At 49.3% G+C, this 18,960-nt stretch overlaps 1 protein-coding gene across 4 annotated transcripts in view; it reads left to right on the top strand.

Annotated features, from left to right (window-relative positions):
• The window catches only part of ssh (Protein phosphatase Slingshot), a 423,428-nt gene that overhangs the window by 369,562 nt on the left and 34,906 nt on the right, over positions 1–18,960 (top strand). For all 4 annotated transcript variants that reach the window (XM_037422163.2, XM_037422160.2, XM_075890320.1 and 1 more), the window contains one exon: positions 565–630. In XM_037422163.2, coding sequence (XP_037278060.2) covers positions 565–630 — 66 coding nt within the window. The remainder of the gene's footprint in view (positions 1–564; positions 631–18,960) is intronic.

The following is an 18,960-nucleotide window of genomic DNA, read 5'->3' as shown; positions in this document are numbered from 1 at the left end:
ATACGAAGTACCGCTGTAGTCGCTGTGTTTGCGTGATAGTCGAAATGCATATCTGGATACTTGTCATTAGTGCAAATCAGCGTCGCTAAGAGTTAAGTGCAGTGCCCGTAGCACTGCACGCACTTGAAGCGTCTGGGTGTGACCAAATAGCAGTAAACGGCAACAGTGACGTCTACAGGTGGTGTAAGGAGCATTACCATCGGTTGTATTTCGTTTTGCTGATGATGCTTGCAATTAAGTCCTATCATACTAATCATTAGTGTAGTAGGATATTATTTATTTATTTATTTTTATTTATTTATTTTGGGAAACAGAAATGAGCAATGCGCCATCCCTCGAGCCTGAACTCTTTGAGCATCAGGTCCCACGATTACGTGGTGTTTACTCAGAGAACTTCGACACTTTTCATTATTTCTGTTCTACATTCCGCGTACGCTCGCTAAACGCGGATTATTATGCTCATCGTTGTCGATGCTGCGCACAGTAGCAACGTTGACAAAATGTCGCGTGCATGAAGATAAAGCAATGAACTATTTTCTGACTGAAATTTTTTGTTTGTTTCAGAGGTTTCAGCGTAACATCCAGCAGCGGGCATTACATTTTCAAGCCGGTCTCTGTGCAGGCCATGTGGTAAGTGCGGCGATTGCCTTTTTGATTTGTTGTCTCGCGCGATCACAGGTGTATACAAGAAGAGAACGTTGAAGTATATATCCCGGGCCTCCGGAAACAGTTTCAGTACCGGATCCCCACGTCTTGACACGCAGCGGTCGAAAATCGCCAATGTCTCGTTTCTCGGAAAGGGGAGTTGAGACAGATTGTGAAACATTGAAAGAGGGAAGTGCTGGTTGACGGCTCTTTAAGACTGTCTCATCTCCCCACCCGCCCTTGTTACTTTAGGGATCTTTGTCCTGTCAGTACTACGTGCGGCGATTCTTGATAACTTCTTCAATCAAGGAGCGGCGCTGTGCACTCGGTGGAGCTATAAGCAACGACTGCGAATCGAGGATCGTTAGAGAACGCGCGAGATAAGTCTTCCTGTAGATATGGTGCAAAATACAGTAATGTCCTTTCAGGGGAGAGAAGTTTAAGAATGATTGCGATTCATTGCCTTTGGTCTATATAGGGGTTTCATGTTGTGAAAGTTAGCGTTCGTAAAAAATGAAGCCTTATATCTGACTTGCACCGATGACACGCGGGGTACGTGGGTTCGAACGCTTTCGATGGGTCTTGTTGAAAGAGGAATAAGGGGCAATTTGGCTCGTATTGGGACGCTGTGATTGCGCTGAACAGTGCTGACGAAAAATGAAGCAAGACGGTACTGGCGCTGAAGTGCGATTTTTTTTTTTTTCAATGATTGGCATCGTTCAGGCGCCGATGACTCCAACAGAAGAGAAAGCATAAAGATGCTGTGAGCTAACAGAGAGAGAAAACAAGCATTGTAAGACGTTTCTCTAAAGGTTATTCCGAAGGCCATGTTCGTAAGCCGATAGAATGTGTGTGTGGGGGGGGGGGGGGGGCGTCAAGTATGGTTTCTTGCCTTGTTCGCATAGATAGAACTGCAGTTTCGGTGTTGCCATCGCTGCCGCTTTATGGCCCGACGAAATCCGCAAATAGTCGTTCGTTTGAATTGGGCGTTGATGTGCGCGCATTGTGTGCAAGCCAGCTGAATAAGGACCACAAAGGCGGGTCATCCGCTGTATCGTAGACATTAATTCCGGCCTCCTATTCTTGTCCTGCAAGCAGCAACGAACCAAGAAACTTGTGTATTTCCTTTTTTTTTATTTTGCAGAACTACGACGTTGTTTTCGCGTTCAACAACCGTGGCGTGCACTCACTTGGTCGGACGTGCTTCAAAACCCAACTACATAGGGATCGTGCCAGCGGAGATTCCTTTGTCTCTATTGTGCTTTCATGTAGGGGGACACCGCCATGCATTCAGACATGGTCTATCGGCGATTGTTTGTATGGGTCCTTGACGTGAATTGTCCTCTGCGAGTTGAGCGAGAGTTCGTGGTCTGTGTCCTTGGCCGACGGCGTCAACCCTAGTGCCTGTGCACCGGAAGTCGCATATTGTGCGCGCCCCCTATACTGAGCTCGACGACAGCCTTCATTCTTCGGGGCACAACGCTTCTCTAATCACTTTGTCGTCCGTTCAGCGCGTACACCCTGCGATTTGAGGAACATTAGCATCAATAACATGCTCATAAGCGTCAGTGATTGGCGGTTATCAGTTGCTTCCATGAATCGATCTGTTCGCGTGAGCAATGCGAAATGTACCGGTCGAGATAGTAGGGGATGCGACGCGATCGATAAACGAGATATTGAGAGCGCCGTTATGCTGTGGAAAAGAATTTGCGCACAACGTACTATAAAATGTTTACGCTATTGAAGGTCGCGTGGCCATAGCTCGCCCGTGTTGGATATGCAAACTCCGGCGACGCACGTAATTCTTGGCCGTGTTCGTTTTCCGACGTACTCACAATCAACTCTTAGCTTCTTGCTAATACCTACGACCATTTTGTGTAGCCGTGGGAGGTGACAACCCGGTAATTTGTCAAATGTGCATATATATCCGCAAACGTAGAGGCACGCACGAGTTTACATTAAACTAAAATCATTAGAAACCACCTATTCGAGAAGAAAAAAAAAATTGGCCACGCTGCTGTTTTGGTCACAACCGCCTCCACATCCGAGAGAAAGAGGAAACGTTCAACACCTGCCTACTTGCTACACCGAGTGTGGCTGTCGACCTTGAACTCTTGTTGCTGCAGCTCCGACGGTTAGGTCGCCTTGTTTCACCTCGAGTACATGCGCGGGTTATGCGTCTGAGTTTTACGTTCTCTCGAGGCTCGGTTCCCGCCGTTGTACTTTGTAACGAGACCCCCGCGGAGCTATTGAGTCTGCTCTTTTATGGGGGCACTTTCTCCGAGGGACCCGTAGTGTTTATTTGTCGCCGCCGCGTGCACTCTCGCTCCTCTCGAGCCCGACGCGGTCGGTGGCACTGGTGCGACAACGTGGGAGTGTATCCCGGTCGCGACCTCGGGCGGGCGGCGCCCGAGCGCACTATTTCGTTAGTGGCAATGTAGCGGCGGTGACGGAGGAGTGCCACAAATCAGACCGTTTAGCGGCCGTCGCGCCTCGTCGCTATAGAGAGGCTTTCGTGGTTCTGTAGAATCTGTTTTCTTGGCACGTGGCGCTGGAGCGCACTTAAACAGGACCAGTCGAGAGCAGTATGCGAGCACTTGAAGCTGAATGCGTTCAACTGAAGTAACCGGTTAAGCGCCTCCGTGTTTTCATACGAGGGTGTGGACCTCTTCCAAAGGCGCCACACTTAGGAGCTTCTTGTTGTCTGCTCTTTCGCGGCACACACGCACTGACGGTCTTGTGAACTGTCCGGCCAGTGCCATTTATCTATTGGGTATGAGACTGCACGCCGGCGCACTCTGTGCCTTTATGGCGTACATTTCTTCGCGTGCACTGCAGCATGTACGCTGATGTAGGGTTAATGCGCGTGCTGCATGTACAGACAGGTGCACTGTTATAGGGAGTAGCTGCGTGCTCAGCATGTTTGAATTTCGCAATTCTACAGAAGCATAGTAGCTTAGATTTGCATAATACTACTGGTTCTTCACAATTCCGACTCTTCTTGACAGGCCAGTGGCGTCCATGAACATTTTCTGTTGTAGGGCCAGCAGTATTGACGACATTCATTTGATTGTTCTCTTTAACAGTGGGCCGTACTGTACATTAGCTGTACGCTGACTTTCCCGGTGCCTACTGAAAGATCAAGGGTCAAAATTTGGAACTGTACGGTTGAACTGGCGGGGGTACTTCTGTGGACACTCTTGTGAGATATCGGGCCCGTAAGGTGTCCTTAGCACTGTTTCTAGACGTAATTCGAGCTCGTTGCTTCGGAACAGTGATGCCGTGCGCCGTTGACGTCAGGTTAAAGTTGGCTTTTGTACGAATGCTTCCACGGTTCTGTAATCGATGGACGTACAAACGAACAATAGGAGCTTCGATACCAAACATGAAATAATAATAATAATAATAATAATAATAATAATAATAATAATAATAATAATAATAATAATAATAATAATAATAATAATAATAGCTTTTGCGACTTGCTGACACGGCTTCGCGTCGGGGAATCCAGCTTTATAAGTTTAGCGGGCGGCGCTTTGCCGTTTTGCGCACAGTTTAGTAGGGACTGGGTCAACAACTTCGCAGAACGTTAGCCTCCGAGGTCAAGAGGAGTTTAGCGACATTTCCGCTAGGGGAAGAATGCATGCGCCGTGGCGTGGTGACAAAAGGCGGATTGCTTGAATACATCGAATTCGTTGAATACATCGTTGAATACATAGAATTCGCCCGCCAACAATTACCGTTTGAACTTTTCCTCGTAACTTTGTATACGCGTGCACCGGATCTTGTAGCCGATTTAAATCAACAAAAAAGAAAACACACGCACACAATGAAACAACGGACACAAAAGAGCAGAAAGAGCCGACACAAAGGAATTAATGGCGGCAGTGTTGACTAGCTGTACACGGAACTCAATCAGTTTAGCAGAACTTCATTATGATTCGTTTTCGTTCTGGCCGACGTTTGAACATAAAAAAATATAATAAGCGAGTTATACCGCTTTCTCGCTGACACTTTTGATCGCGATTGAGTTTAATCTGGATGAAATGTTTTGACCATGATTGGCACATTTGAGCAAACTGCTTAAGTTACCTATCTCTTGCCAGGAAATTTTGACCCGATCGGACTTAATCGCGATCAGCACTGTACCGTTTGGTACCGGTATAACGTTCACGTAGCTATAGAGGTATACTGTTAGCGTTAATATACAGTTGGGTATTCATCCCCGAACCACCTTTATATAAAAAGGCGCTACTATATGGGTGAACTATGCGAGCTTAATTAGTAAATAAGCAAAATTTTCGTTTCGTATTCGCGGTTGTTGCGATGATGGTGACACGCCGTCTATATTTATTGACACGTGGAATATCGTGCGCCACGAGAAAATAGACATCATGGCTGACCTTTGCATGCATATTGTTCACTGCTGGTTTCGAAGAATGGCTGTTCTCGTTCATTATTATTTTTTTTTTACTTTTGTGCTGATGGCGTGAAAAGAGAAGACGTAGTTACATCCTGCTCGAAGGCGTATTGGCGCCTGAGCTTTCAATAGAATGTGCCCTCCGTTTGTGTTTAGTTTCGGAGTGAGCAACCGCACCCGTGTTTTGTTATTGCGTTCCGCGGGATACCGATGGTAACACCGGGGAGGCGAAACTTGCGCTCGTTTTTCCGCGCTATATACACAGACGGTCCGTCATCGCGCTTGCGGCGTGTGATCACGCAACGCGGAATCGTATTTCGTGGCTGTTGCCGTCGGGCCTGTTCGAAAACTTTCGCCGCTTTCTCTTTTTTCTTTCCAAGAATAGGTAGTTTTTTTTTTCTTCTTTCCTGGCGGCATAATTCCGGGCTGATGATGATAAATAACCCTTTGCAATGTGCTGCAGGTGCCACTATGGTTTAGGCTAACGTTACAGCGCGTTATTAAGATTCGGAAGAGGTTTATTGGTGATACGTTTGTTTCGTGATTCTACGAATGCAACGCAGATAGTCATAGCGGAACACCGCCTAAAAAGATTGCAGCAAAGAGAAGCACGCGGGTGAGCCAGCCCAGCACCCGAGCGTTGGCGATGCTGCTCCACCGGAGAGGCGTCTTCTTCACAGGATATTTTGTTTTAAAAAGTTTGTTTCATATCTTATACATAAGCAAATGAATCGAAGTGACAATTGGGTCAAAGAAAGCGTAGAGGGTGCTAGTTGGTGTCTTTGACTGTGATGCGCTGATTTCTACGTGACTCGTAATGAATTGAGAGGTCGACGAAAAATTACCCTTTCCGTTGGTGGGAGTCCACCGTCGGAACGGGTGTTTTTTTTGTACAGTTCAATTTTACGAGTTATGTTACAATACGTACGTTGCAGTTACAGGCAGCAATTGACGCCCTTTTCGCTTTCTTTCACTCAATTGTCTCTTCGATTCTTTCTTATGTTAGTAGCGACATAAATTTTTACGATTTGTATGCCCGTAAATATATAGACACAAGCATTCTGTCGTAAGCTTTGAGTACTATTGAAGGAAAAAATGGTTTAAAATGTATGTCCGCAATTAAAACACTGCTGCCGAAAACTTGCACCAGCGTTCAATCAGTACGTATCCATGGTTATTACAGTAATAGTTGTGTATCGGCCCTGTTGGTGTTTGTGCACTGATCCCGATGTTTACGTTTCCAGTAGACGGGTAATACGCAACCGCTAACCAGTTTTTTTTTTTTTTTTTGACAAACTTAGGCTCTATGATTCCTAGAAAGCTGCTTGGTCTCCCCGAAGCATTCGAAGCTCGCACTTAACACATGTCAAATAAATGGCGATGTCATGTGACTGTGTTTTGTTTTGTTAGATATACCATAATGCTTACGCTTTATCGGCTTACATTCTGCGAGGCGGCTTGTAGAATCACCGCATCGACTGCAGTGGGCAGATACTTTGAGATCTGTAGCACAACAACGAACTGGTATAGGTTTTTCTCTGGTGAGACTGACAAAACAGGCGCGCCATACCAGAGACAACCAGGGAAAGGTCGCATACTCTTCGTTAGAACAATTGTACCGGCGATTACGCGTGCTTCTGGCGCTGAGAATAATGGAATACAGTCGATTGCTTTTACTCGTTATGACGTAATATATAGCGAACACACTGCGCAACGGCAGGATCCGCGGGTGTTGGCGCCGCGGTGGATCGGTGGTTACAGGACTCGACTGCTGATGCCAAGGTCGCAGGCTCGATTCCAGCCGCAGAAGTTTTATTTAGATGGAGGTGAAATTACGGAAGCGTATCTACCGTGCGATGACAGCGCACGTGAAAGGACACCAGCCGGTCGAAATTCCCGGAGTCCTTATAATGATATCCCAGACATTATTATTCGATCCCACGGGCGTACACCGTTGAGTGGACATGGGTTTTGGCGCGCTTTGGGTGTTTCGTTTAGCGGACAGATAGACGAGCAAAGTCTCGTTGAAGAAGCCCTATAAAGTGCTACCGCGCGCAAAAAAAAAAAGGGGGGGGGGGGCCTTAGAGGCTGTCGGGTGGGGCTTACATGACTGCGTTCACACGCAAGTTTTCCGGCATGTTCCATTCCTGGGTTGTTTCGTAAAGTCGATACTTAATTTGCACAAGTATCCCTATTGACGGAAATTAATTTTACAACACCTTGTGATTATATAACTCGTGATTATATTTCTGTAATAAGCGTATACTCAGCAACAGCTACCTACCGTTCTTCATAAATAAATAAATAAATAAATAAATAAATAAATAAATAAATAAATAAATAAATGTATTCATGTCTCGAAAGTTGAAGAGCTAACTTTGGTAATTGTGGAACCTATCTGCACGTTGCGGTGGCTGGATTTAATACGTCACGCGCGCTAACGCCACAGCTTGCTTCCACGAAAGGCGCTGCAGTAAAAGCAGTAGTTGGGCATCTTGAAAGTCGAAAGGGAACCCGTCGTACGTAAATCAGCGACCAAAAAGAGTACACACGGTCCGGTTTTTTTTTTTTTTCGGTTCTATATAGCGTCCCGGCACGGTTCACCGAACTTCCACTTTCAGTTGCCTCGATGGTGGGAAAATATTGCCTGCCGTGCTTCGCCCATGCCGCCGCCGCGCACCTTGCAGTGCGTGCACCGTGGTGCTGTGCTGTTGCTGGCCCTAATCTCGACAGATGCGCTGCTGCCAGCCGCAACTAATGCAGCAGGCGTCGCTTCGCGGAGACGTCCTCCGTCGGTTTCCATCTTTTCGAGGCGCGTCTCTTATGCAAATGAGCCAGCCTTGGGCGCTCGCCTTTCTCTTAAGTGGTCGTTATATAGCATATCGCGTGGCCCGAGCTGGCTGGCCCGTATAGCGCTTTTCCTTTCTCCGTGGGACGATAAGCGGATCGCCTTGAACTTTACGGGGCTCTGTCGCGAGGACTCCTTGGCCGACGCTGCTTCGATGTACTATGCGCTTTTACGCAACTGTACGGCTTCGAAGGCGACGAGGCCGGGGCGCCGAACGCGACGCGCCTTGTTTAGGGTGTGCCGATCTATCATCCCGAGAGTGACGCATAAATGCGCTAGCAGTTATCACATTGTGCAGACAATGCGCTTTTGTTCGAGCTCGCGTAGGCGCGGCGCGTGTTGGCGCTGCTTCGCCGCCTTGCAGGATCTGCATAACTGCGTGTAGTTATCGCTTATGGTGTAGCTTGTTTGCGAAGGAAAGTGATGGCGCTGCTCGACGTCTCTCGCACCGTCGTTGCCGCCTCCTATACGTTTTGTCGATTATATATCCGTGGCTTACTACGCTGGAATTTGTTTAGGTGCATCATCAAGTGCAAAGCAGTATAGCCAATCGCGGCAACGTAAGTGCATGATATGCAAAAAAAAAAATCACATGAACACGAAGCAGGTCGCAAAACTTGCGACGTCATCGTGTGAAATTGTTGCTTGGTCAAATGTTGAGCTGATCCCGGAGGTGCTGCAAAATCATCTTGGAAGGCGTTATAGATAAATGAACTACAAGAACTTCAGCTTTAGATGGGTGGACTCCTCAGTTCAGGTGACCATCGCTCGCTGCTCCGCCGTCCGTGTCGAGTTCATCCATTCGTATAGCTGCTTGTCAGGGTCTTACATCACCAACAGAGCCTCCCAGAGACCCATTGGTCTTGGAATTCTTCCTCCGGATCCGCTCCTTTCACTTCGTGTTTGCCTGGAGGTGATGACGGTGAGGCTTCGGGACTGTTCTGGCGCTCCAGCACCATGTGACGCAGGGTGCTGTGTGTGTCCGGAGGGCAAAACTTGCGTTCCCGCCCGTAGGCATCTGGATCCATTGCGTGCATCAATGTTCTGTGTGGTTTAAGCTCCGGCCCTGAAGTCTTCTCCCGGTCACCGCTTGTTTTCTGCTCACGCTCATGTGTGCCGGCGGGTATACCGCGCCTCCTACTTGCAGTAATGCACCAGAATGTCGAGTACTTCTTCGGGGTGCGTTCAACTTCGTCGCGACAGCCGCCTGTATGTGTTTTCTGCGTGTTGGAGCATTGGCAGGAGGAAAGCTTCTTTTTTAGTTTTTTTTTGGGGGGGGGGGGGGTGGCGGCGGAGGCGAAGGGGGTTACATGCTAAACTGTTTTTACCAATAAACAATACGCAGGTCCTACCAGACGCTGCGCTAATGCCGTTACTGCGAGCTAGTGTTGGAACTTCAGCGCGGCGCTGCCACCCGTATTTTATTTTTACGTGTTCTCGCGGCAAGAGAGTTGCTTTTATTGTATCGCGGCCCCGCCGCGGTGGTCTAGTGGCTAAGGTACTCGGCTGCTGACCCGCAGGGCGCGGGTTCGAATCCCGGCTGCGGCGGCTGCATTTCCGATGGAGGCGGAAATGTTGTAGGCCCGTGTGCTCAGATTTGGGTGCACGGTAAAGAACCCCAGGTGGTCTAAATTTCCGGAGCCCTCCACTACGGCGTCTCTCATAATCATATAGTGGTTTTGGGACGTTAAATCCCACATATCAATCATTAATGTATCGCGAAATTGTAATGTACCATAGACCCTTTTCATGATTGTAAAGCTAGCTTTCCTGCTATGCAGTTTGCCCTGCCAATGGCGGCTAGTCGCTTACTACAAACGCAGCGTTCTAGCGCAGTTTACTTGGACTATGACACTGAAAATGTGTACGCTCTGCTCCTCTTGATATCGATGCGCGTAATAGACGAGTCCCAGCGTGTTCAACTAGGATTTCGTCTCCCTTTGAAGTAGGACATGCGCTGCCATTAGTAGGGCAAATAGACAGTGCAGGGAAGCGCACTTGCTGATTATGGAGAGGACAAACGTACTTTTTTTTCCCTTTAGTGTGCTTTGGGTAGATGCAGTGCATTCCTCGCATATTCGAGCTTGAAGGTCTGCTCATCGTTTGCAGGGCGCACGCGCGTACTGCTGTGCAACGCAGTACGCGTGCGTGCGCCTGAGAGATCGTTCGCACTTTCCGCATTCCGGGGAAAAAAAAAAAAAAAAAAGATTGGTATTCGCTGTGTCGGAAAGAAAAAAAAAAGTGCGTGCTTGTTTTTTGCGACGTTTAGGCGTTGCATTCCACTGTCCAGTCGTTGTGCAGCGGCCAACTTGAAACTAGTGATTGCGCGGATGGTGCGGTCAGTGACATGCCTCTGGACCCGTGGAAGTTTGAAGAGGTGCGCGCGCACACGTAGTCTTTCGCTGCACGTAGTCCTCGCGAAATTTCGTGGCCGTGACGGGACACGGACGACAAAAGCGCCGTACGGGCCATTAATTTGCGGTCGCATTGTTGTGTCGGGGAATGTGCCACCCGCGCCTACTGCGTTTTTGGTTTTTTGTTGTTAGCCCATCGAGGAGGACAAAGAGACGCGGCCAACTAACGGTACGTACGCGGTCCGTAGCGTGACGTCCCTCGCTCGTCGCATTTGCCACTGGGTCGGCGGGCCGCGGAGTTTCCAGGATGCCAGTGCACGGTGTACACAAGGTCGCGCATCCCCTGAAGGCGCGCCCTTAACCCCTTCTCAATCTTTTTTCTCTCTCTCTCTCTCTCTCTCTCTCTCTCTCTCTCTCTCTCCAAGTTTGCTAAACGCCAGTGGAGCAATCGTTTGTTATCACTCAGTCTTTGTCTCGGCGCGTCAATTTCGCAGTTGTTGCGGCCAAGACAAAGGCCAATTTCCGAGTTGCTACTAAGCAGATGGAGCGGCTGAAGCACGCTTCATGTGCTTCGCAATCTGACTGAGCCGTTACTGCTGCTTCATTGGGCAGTGGGAAACAGTGACCCTGACGCCTGCACTCTACGGTAAACCCGTTACCTGTTCTTCTTGTCCGCGAATCCTGGCTTACCACACTATAACTTCTTTTAAAGGTGCAACTTGTGAACTCCATTTAGAAGAGCCGCACCTCCCACGATTCCCTAACGAAGACATAATGGCATAAAGATTTCTAAGAGAGAGTTGACATGCGTCTTAAGTAGAAGTTGTACCCAGAATTGGCACCAGAAATTTACGAGTTTCTCTCTTTTTTTTACTTCATTTCGAGTGGGTGTACCGCACATGCTGCTCTTGGGCGTGAATGTAGGCTGCTGATTGCTCGCTCCAGCATCGCAGCTACATACTGACTGCTTGGAACCGAATGGCGATGTCCTCAATAGTATAAGCTTTTCAAAAAGTGTTTATACCCCCTGCCTCCCTCCCTTTGTCCGCGCAGGCTAGCAGCATCACAACCGAAAGCACGCATCCACTTGCTCGATTTGCTCTGCTGCGCGTCATGATCACGTGGTACGACGAGCATGTGTATGTACAGCTCATATGTAGGCAACTATTTTCGTGTCGCACAGTCTGCGAGCGTGAGGAAGAACATATCAGGAGAACTTTCTACGACGTGTAAGTAGGTCAGATGTCAGAGGAGGTCCTCTACATACGTACAACTTGGACGCCGGCATCAGTACACGGCCCTCTCTTCGCGTTGTCATATCGGTCGTTATCTACGCGATCATGTCGTCCCACCGCTTCAAACGCGGGTTAGCCCTTCGCGTGCCCGTGACAGGTGACGAAAAGTACTCGCGCAGCACGTGACACGCTTGTCAGGGTCCCACGAGCGGAGTCGGCGCGGTGAAACTCGAAAGCACTTGCAGGTCTACTTGAAGCGTGTCGAAGGACCGTCGGTGTGGTTCAACGCCCAGGGACCTGCTACTCCGTGTCGTGGTCTTGTGCATTGATCAGCATGCAGCTAAGGCAACGTCGGGTGCGATTCGGGGACGGATAAACTGCTTATAAGGAGAGACCAATGTCGTCCTTTTGGAAAGGCAAAGAACGCCTTCTCCTGCCGATTTTTCTCTACAATGGCAGCAGAAGAATGGTACTGATGAAAAAGGAAGAAAACAGAGGAATCCTGCACGGACGTTTACGTGACACAAACTGTACGCTACAAAGACGAGCACTCTGTACGGCATGATTTGATATGCAGCTTGAAGAAACGCATGATGAACAGACAGGGGATGATAGCAAAAAGTGTGATTGTTTAGGAGATAACTTTAGCGCCATCGGCGAACTCTCATTTATAGCAGTCAAGAAAACGGTAGTTGCTGGCAGCAATATTTTCTCTTTTTGTGCAAGTATATAGCTCTCTTGAGTCAGCGGTTGACCTTTTCATGCTTGATAAGGTAACGGTGTTGTTTATGGCTCGGTTGATATTCAGAGATGGGAGGAGCGATATGCCGGAAAGTAGCTATGCGTGTGCACTGTACGCTATCACGACTATTTGTACTTCGCAAACGTCTCTGGTATTTTGTGTAGCGTGACTTATTGGAGTGAGCAACGTATCACATCATATTGAATCGCCATATTGTAGCGAAACTTTGGGGTTGTTTAAGCTATAGACACATCTGATAACCCATCCAGACGAAGAAGTGTGGGAGCAATTCCGCACAGGCAAGCGATGACAAGTCGACACGATGATTTCGGGGAGCACTCATCGGGGGTTTATTTATCTAATACAACTTAAATTTACACAATGCACCAAGTCAGGAATACAATACATGGGAAATGATGGGATACCCCTCGGCTTGCATGACTTGTCTCCGGTGGTGAAATGCGCTGTTGACGCCGAGTCCGCTCACCCCAAAAATGGCCTGCGTCGCTGCTTGAATAAGGTTTTCCAGCATCCACGGGTGCGTCGACCAATCGGGCAACTTATAGAAGTGTGGCAGCTTGGGCTAGTTGGTATGGCATGACGATAGTTCTAGCGCGAGAACAAAACGACGACACAGAGACAAGAAGGACACGAGTCATTGTCGAGGCCGCGCAGGTGGCACGCGAACATGTGCCTTGCATTAGCAAGCCCTCCGTGGCTCTGTCCGAGAAGGAACTAAGGTTCCTCGAAGGTTTCGGTGCGCGCAAGTAGTTATATTACCTGTACTTTTTCTATTTCGTTTCCTTTTAGATTTTTCTTTGCCGTTTTTCTGTTCTATTGTTTTTTTGTTTTGTTTTTCTCTTACTCATGTTCTGCTCTTTGTGCCATATGGTTTTTGTCACATGGTTACTGTCTCCTCTATATATTTTCGCGCTCTGCGCAATAAACTCAGTTGGAAGTTAGCGCTCGTGTCTTTCGTGTTCTTCTTGTCTCTGTGTCGTCGTTTTGTTCTCGCGCTCTAACTATCGTCCATGAAGCAAGCGAGGATAACCAATCCCAACACGAGTTTTCATAATCGCGTGAAGCCTGCCTCGCAACAAAACTGTAGCAGCTTTTTGAAACGGGCACATTCTCTATAGCGGCCTTGACGCGCAAACAAGTGCTCAAATGTCGCTCCCCGATTGCCCCGGAGGATGCAAGCGGCAGTTCGCTCGTTTGAGGTGGTGGTGGTAGTGGTTAGAAGAGAAGAAAGGCACCTAATTTCTGCAGCCCGGTCGGGAGGGCGGCGCAGTGCCTGGTTTAGGGCGCACAGTGATGGACCGGATGTAGCTTTTTCTCCTCAGACTCTCATTCTTCCTCCAGGCTCCATCCTCGAGAAAAGTCGTTAAATAGCGCCTCTAACAAGAGCATCTGGCAAAGGGAAAAAACAACAGCTGTAGCTGAAAAAGAAAAAAAGATTTCCGCGAGACATTGCCTTCGCGAGAATATGCCGAAGTTCCCTGCCCGGCCTCGCCAAAAATGTCCTCACGCACTCGGCAGGAAAGAATCGTTCTACACTATATATGTCCTGACCGGAGTCCCGTTGTGGCACTCGACAGGTTGAAATATCACTTAGCAGCAAAGCAGTAAAATTTAATTTTACACTTTGCCGCTCAGTCGCTGCAAACTACGTCTCTCTCCACTTCCCTCCCATCACTCTGTACGTGAAATATCTCACCGATCAGAGCTATTGGCGCAATTGCACTGATTGAGAGGTATACGAGCGTCGCCGTTTTTCACCGCACATCCAGACTTCATTTTTTTTAAAGAAAGATCCCGCTGCTGTGGCCGCCCCCTGAGCGTATTTTGTCTGCACGGCTCTTCGGTCGTCTTCTTTATTCGCTTCGTTCGTTCGGCGCTTCCTTGTTTCAAACTAACCGGGATGCCCTGGTGACGTGGCCCCGTGTTCGTCGACTCCCGGGGCGCCGTGCCAAGGGCCTTCCGGCGGCGGCGCGAGCACAGGGGCTGCCCTTTGTTCGCGTGGCTCGGCTCGTCCGTTCTTTCGCCTCGTTATTTCGTGCGCCCGCCGTCGGTGCGCGGGCCAGGGGCGAATGAATCACGCGCCCTACGCAGCGACTGCCTGTCGTGTCGGCACTGCGCAGTGGCTCTCGCACGTCATGCACGAAGCCACAGCACGCGGTGGCCCCTTCATTCAGGGTGATTGGACCCCGTGCCCTATTAGTGTCGGCAAAGTTTTGCCTTGCGGAGTGGGGGAGAACGCTGGCCTAGCCTGCGTGGCGGCAAGTGCTGGTGTGGCTTGAGAAGGGCAAGCGCCTCTTCGGCCCACCCTTCTGCCCACGCCCCTGCCGTGCCCTCAAGCTCACGAAATGTTCAGTTCGATGGCGTTTTGCTCGGCCCCTGGTTTCGAGTCGCGAAGAGCTTCCGTCCTCGTGGAGCAAGGTTAATGACGGATAGATAGATGTGTCGGGTTTAACGTCCCAAAACCACCATATGATTATGAGAGACGCCACAGTGGAGGGCTCTGGAAATTTCGACCACCTGGGGTTCTTTAACGTGCACCCAAATCTGAGCACACGGGCCTACAACATTTCCACCTCCATCGGAAATGCAGCCGCCGCAGCCGGGATTCGATCCCGCGAAAGGCTGATGACGGCTCTATTTAATGTATTAGCACTACCGTGACATCAAGACACCCAAGCTCACGTGGTTAAAACTGAAGATTGTATTTGTCATTACAGAATACAACAGATTGCAGCAGCTCGTTTTATCAGCGTCACAAGTTCTGCTGGAGTTCCTTAAACTATCGCGCATAGGTAGGGTTTCTCAACACCTTCTATTCTGTTCCCTTTCTGGTCTCTTCCTGTCTTTTACTCCTCCCTCATCAAGTGATGACCGCCGTTCAGGTGCCCATCGCTCGAGCAAGGCAGTTACGCAGTACAGCCATCGTATGCTATTTATTCCTCCCCCTTTTCTTTATGCACATACATGCTCTAATAACCACCACCACTACTACTACGACTACTACTACCACTGCTACTAACACTACTTCTACTACTAACTCTACTACTGCAGTGCGACTTGTACGCTGTAATGATGCCACTTTGTGTAGAATTCACTATACCTATATGCGTGTTGTGTCTGCACGGCGATAACTGTCCTCGATGTTGTTGAGAACAGGCCACAACGGTGAGCACAATGTATTATTAAAGTTCGTTTTCTTTTCTATGTCACTGCACTTGCTCTGGACGTGCCTAGCTCGAACAGCATATGTCTTTTTGTAGGCCAAGAGTAGGTATGCAGGCAGTCGTTCACACTGGCTAGGTAAACGGTGCTTTGTCAGCCCGTTTTTTCCTGGAACCCCGCTAAGACGGCGCCCGTTGACCTTCCTGCCTCGTCTCGTTTCCCGCCGCCTCCTTCTCGCTCTTTCTCGTGCGGTGGACTCCAGCCTTTTCTCCTTGTTTCGCACAAGGACCTCTCTTGTAGGGTCCCTCTCCTCCTCCTCCTCCTCTTCACGTACCTGACGTGCGGGCGCCCAACTTGACAAGACGCAGCCGCCTCGCCAAGCTACGCACCGTGTCTCGTAATAAGCACCTGGTGTGCAGCCTTTGGTTCGCCGTTCTCCGGAGTTCAGGTCTCGAAACACGTGGCGGTGCTTAGCGGACGCCGCTTACCTTGCGAAAGCGGGTCGTTGCGGTCGCGCGTTGGGAGTTGCGAGAACGAGCAATAAATTTTGGACTCAAGGATGATGTTCTTGCGAAGAGAGGTGCAGGTGGCGGCTCATGACCGTGCATTATGCATCGGTCCGTGCAGGCGCGTTGCGGCCAAACTGGCACTGATTCCTTTCTTCTTCGGGTTTTCTTTTTTTTTTCTCGCTCTCTCTTTGAAGGGGTTTTCTTGTGGGCTTATCGGTTAGCACAGAAGGGGCAGTGAATGAAGGCGATCGACAGTAGAACGGGTCATCTCACAACGTGGCGTCTCGAAATGGCTTCAGTTGTACGACCGAACCGAAAGCTCTAAGCTACGTGCCTGTGCGCGTGCTACTAAGCATACAAAAGTGAGAAAACGTGTCGGGTTGCCTCTCGCCGCAAATTTTCAACTGATACGGTCTCCAACACTTCAAGCGCTCGCTGCGTTTGCGATGAAAAGTTTCAAGCGAGCAGCCTTCGTTTCGTCCACTAATTGCCAACTTGCACTTGATTATTCTGAACTTATTAAGACAACACTTCTTTGGGCTGACATAAGCGCTGTGTTGGCTCCTTACTACCACTGCCGGTTAAAAGACGTTTGATTTTAGGGGGTCCGGCTCGATTCGACTTTCTTCAGCATCCTTCATACGATCTAAGAACAGACCTTTCATAATCACGGTGTCGTTTTCTGACACTAATGTAGCGAAACGTCGGGGTTGTTCAAGTTAGGCGCATCGGACGGCCAGGGAGACGAATAAGTGTGGTTGAAACTCCGCGGAGGCAATCGATGAGAAGTCAACACGATGAATTCGGGGAGCACTCATTGGGGGTTTATTTAGCTAACACAACTTCAAGTTACAAAATGCACTGGGTTACAAAGACAAAACATGGAAAATGGTGGCATACCCCTCGGCCCGCATAGCTGGTCTCCGGTGGTGAGATCCGCCGTTGACCCCGACTCCGCTCCGCTCACTTTTCAAGTTCAAATATCCTCTTTTTAACCCTTGGTCGAACAAAGAGTCTTTACAAAAACCAATCACATGTTGGGACTCGCAGCATCACAACCAATCACAGAAACACTTTCATAAAAGGCACTACAGTTGTAAAAACCTCCTTACCAAAATGAAACACGCAAAGGGAAAGGTCCTCCGCACGTGACACTCTCTCCCATACCAGGCCGTGCTGCTTCCTTCGGCCGACTACCGTCGGCGGCCGTTCCCACGCTCGGGCCCCGTAAGTTCTTTCATTAACTGTTGCTTTCTAGAAGCGTCCTTAAGAGCGATGGGTACACCATTGCTTACCAGGTGCACATGCGACAGCGAGGCGCCCCGACATCCTAACAACAGCGTGAGAGAATATGGTCGTTTACCTGCCGCCACTATGTCTCGGTCAGGCTAAGTGGTCGCGTCCCCATGTCATTCTCAATGACACGCGTGCCTGTTAACAATGGCTTAGACTCGGACGGTGGCGCCGGACCTGCCTCCTGCTAGACGCTTTTCCTAGTAAGCTTTCCCCTTCTAATCCCGAACGGGGGCGGCCTTGACTGCTCCGTTGGTAAGCCGTAAATGCAGCGTGTAGGCTCCTGTCCCAGGCTGGAAAACACGATTTACCCCACATTCCATTAAAGTCAAAAGCCGAAGCTCTGTAATGGCCAGAGAAACAAACCCAAAGGTAGAAGAGTACAAAGAAAGACTTAAAAAAGAAGCAGAGGAGTTGGTTTTGCACAAATTTCCTGAGAAGATACTGGAGCTGGAAACCTTGCTCTCGCGACACCTCCCCCCTACGAAAAAGAGTGCCCCACTCGTTTTATCTGCAAAACACGACAATAAATAGACTAATTATACAAAAAGGTTTTGCATTCAACAAGTGTGTGAGATGTTTTAAAAAAATTACATAAAATAACAGATGAAAAACAAAACAAAATCATTGGACACAGAAATATATGGGTTCACTCATCGGTACTGCAATACAATTCAGTGTCCGTTTCGTAAGCACTGACATTCTGTTGTGCGTTATTACTTGAAAATGTCCTCCAGTCCGAGTAAAGTTCAGTGTCCGTGTCGTAGCTTTCGCACTGCTGTACTGGAACACTGGTCTGTGTCCCGCGCACACAATGTTGCAAACGGAGTTCCTGACCCACTCGCGAACCGCACTCGCGCACATCACCATTGGAGCCGCACTCGCGCACAACACTTTGATGCAATCCGTGGTCATCTCTCCTTGCACTGCACTCGCGCACAACACTTCGATGCAATCCGTGGTCATCTCTCCTGGCACTTCCCTCGCGCACATCACCACCGAGATCGCGCACCTCATGATTATCATCAGACTCATCGTCCGCGTCGTCGGCATCGGAGCCCAATCGAACGTGGCAGGGCTTTAAACGCGCCACATTCACAACGTCACGTTTTTTCCCAGTTTGGTCTACCACCTCCCAGTTGTTCTCGGCTACCTGGCGCACAAGACGGAAAGGTCCGTGATATTTGTGAAGAAGCTTTGTCGTCTTCCCTTTCGCCCGGGAGGGAGTCCACAAGTACACCAAGTCGCCCTGATGATAAACAACACTTCGTCGCCTAGCATCATAGCTGCGCTTGTTCTTCTCCTGCTGACGCTTCTCCCGTTCATTTACTATTTTTCGAGCCTGCCGCAGCCTGCGGGCCACTTTCATTGCATCCAGGGTGTAGTCGAATCCGCGTTGCGCGCCCGACCCTACATCCACCGGTAGTGTCGGTTCATGTCCGTGAAGAAGAAAGAAGGGAGTGAATCCGGTCGTCTCGTGGGTGGAAGAATTGTATGCAAATAGAACGTACGGTAGGAATTCATCCCAGTCGCGGTGGTGTGAGGAAACGTACATGCTGAGCATGTCAGCCAACGTGCGGTTAAAACGCTCGCACAAGCCGTTGGCCTGTGGGTGGTATGCTGTTGTGGTGGCATGCTCGCTACCCACGAGCCGGAATACTTCTTCGGTCAAGTTGGCGACAAAGTGCTGCCCACGATCGCTTATTACTTTCTCCGGGGCACCATGAC

This window comes from Rhipicephalus microplus, chromosome 3, assembly GCF_043290135.1.
Source record: "Rhipicephalus microplus isolate Deutch F79 chromosome 3, USDA_Rmic, whole genome shotgun sequence".
NCBI lineage: Eukaryota > Metazoa > Arthropoda > Arachnida > Ixodida > Ixodidae > Rhipicephalus > Rhipicephalus microplus.
Note: the sequence above shows the minus strand (reverse complement) of the source record. Positions and strands in the feature narration are given on the sequence as shown.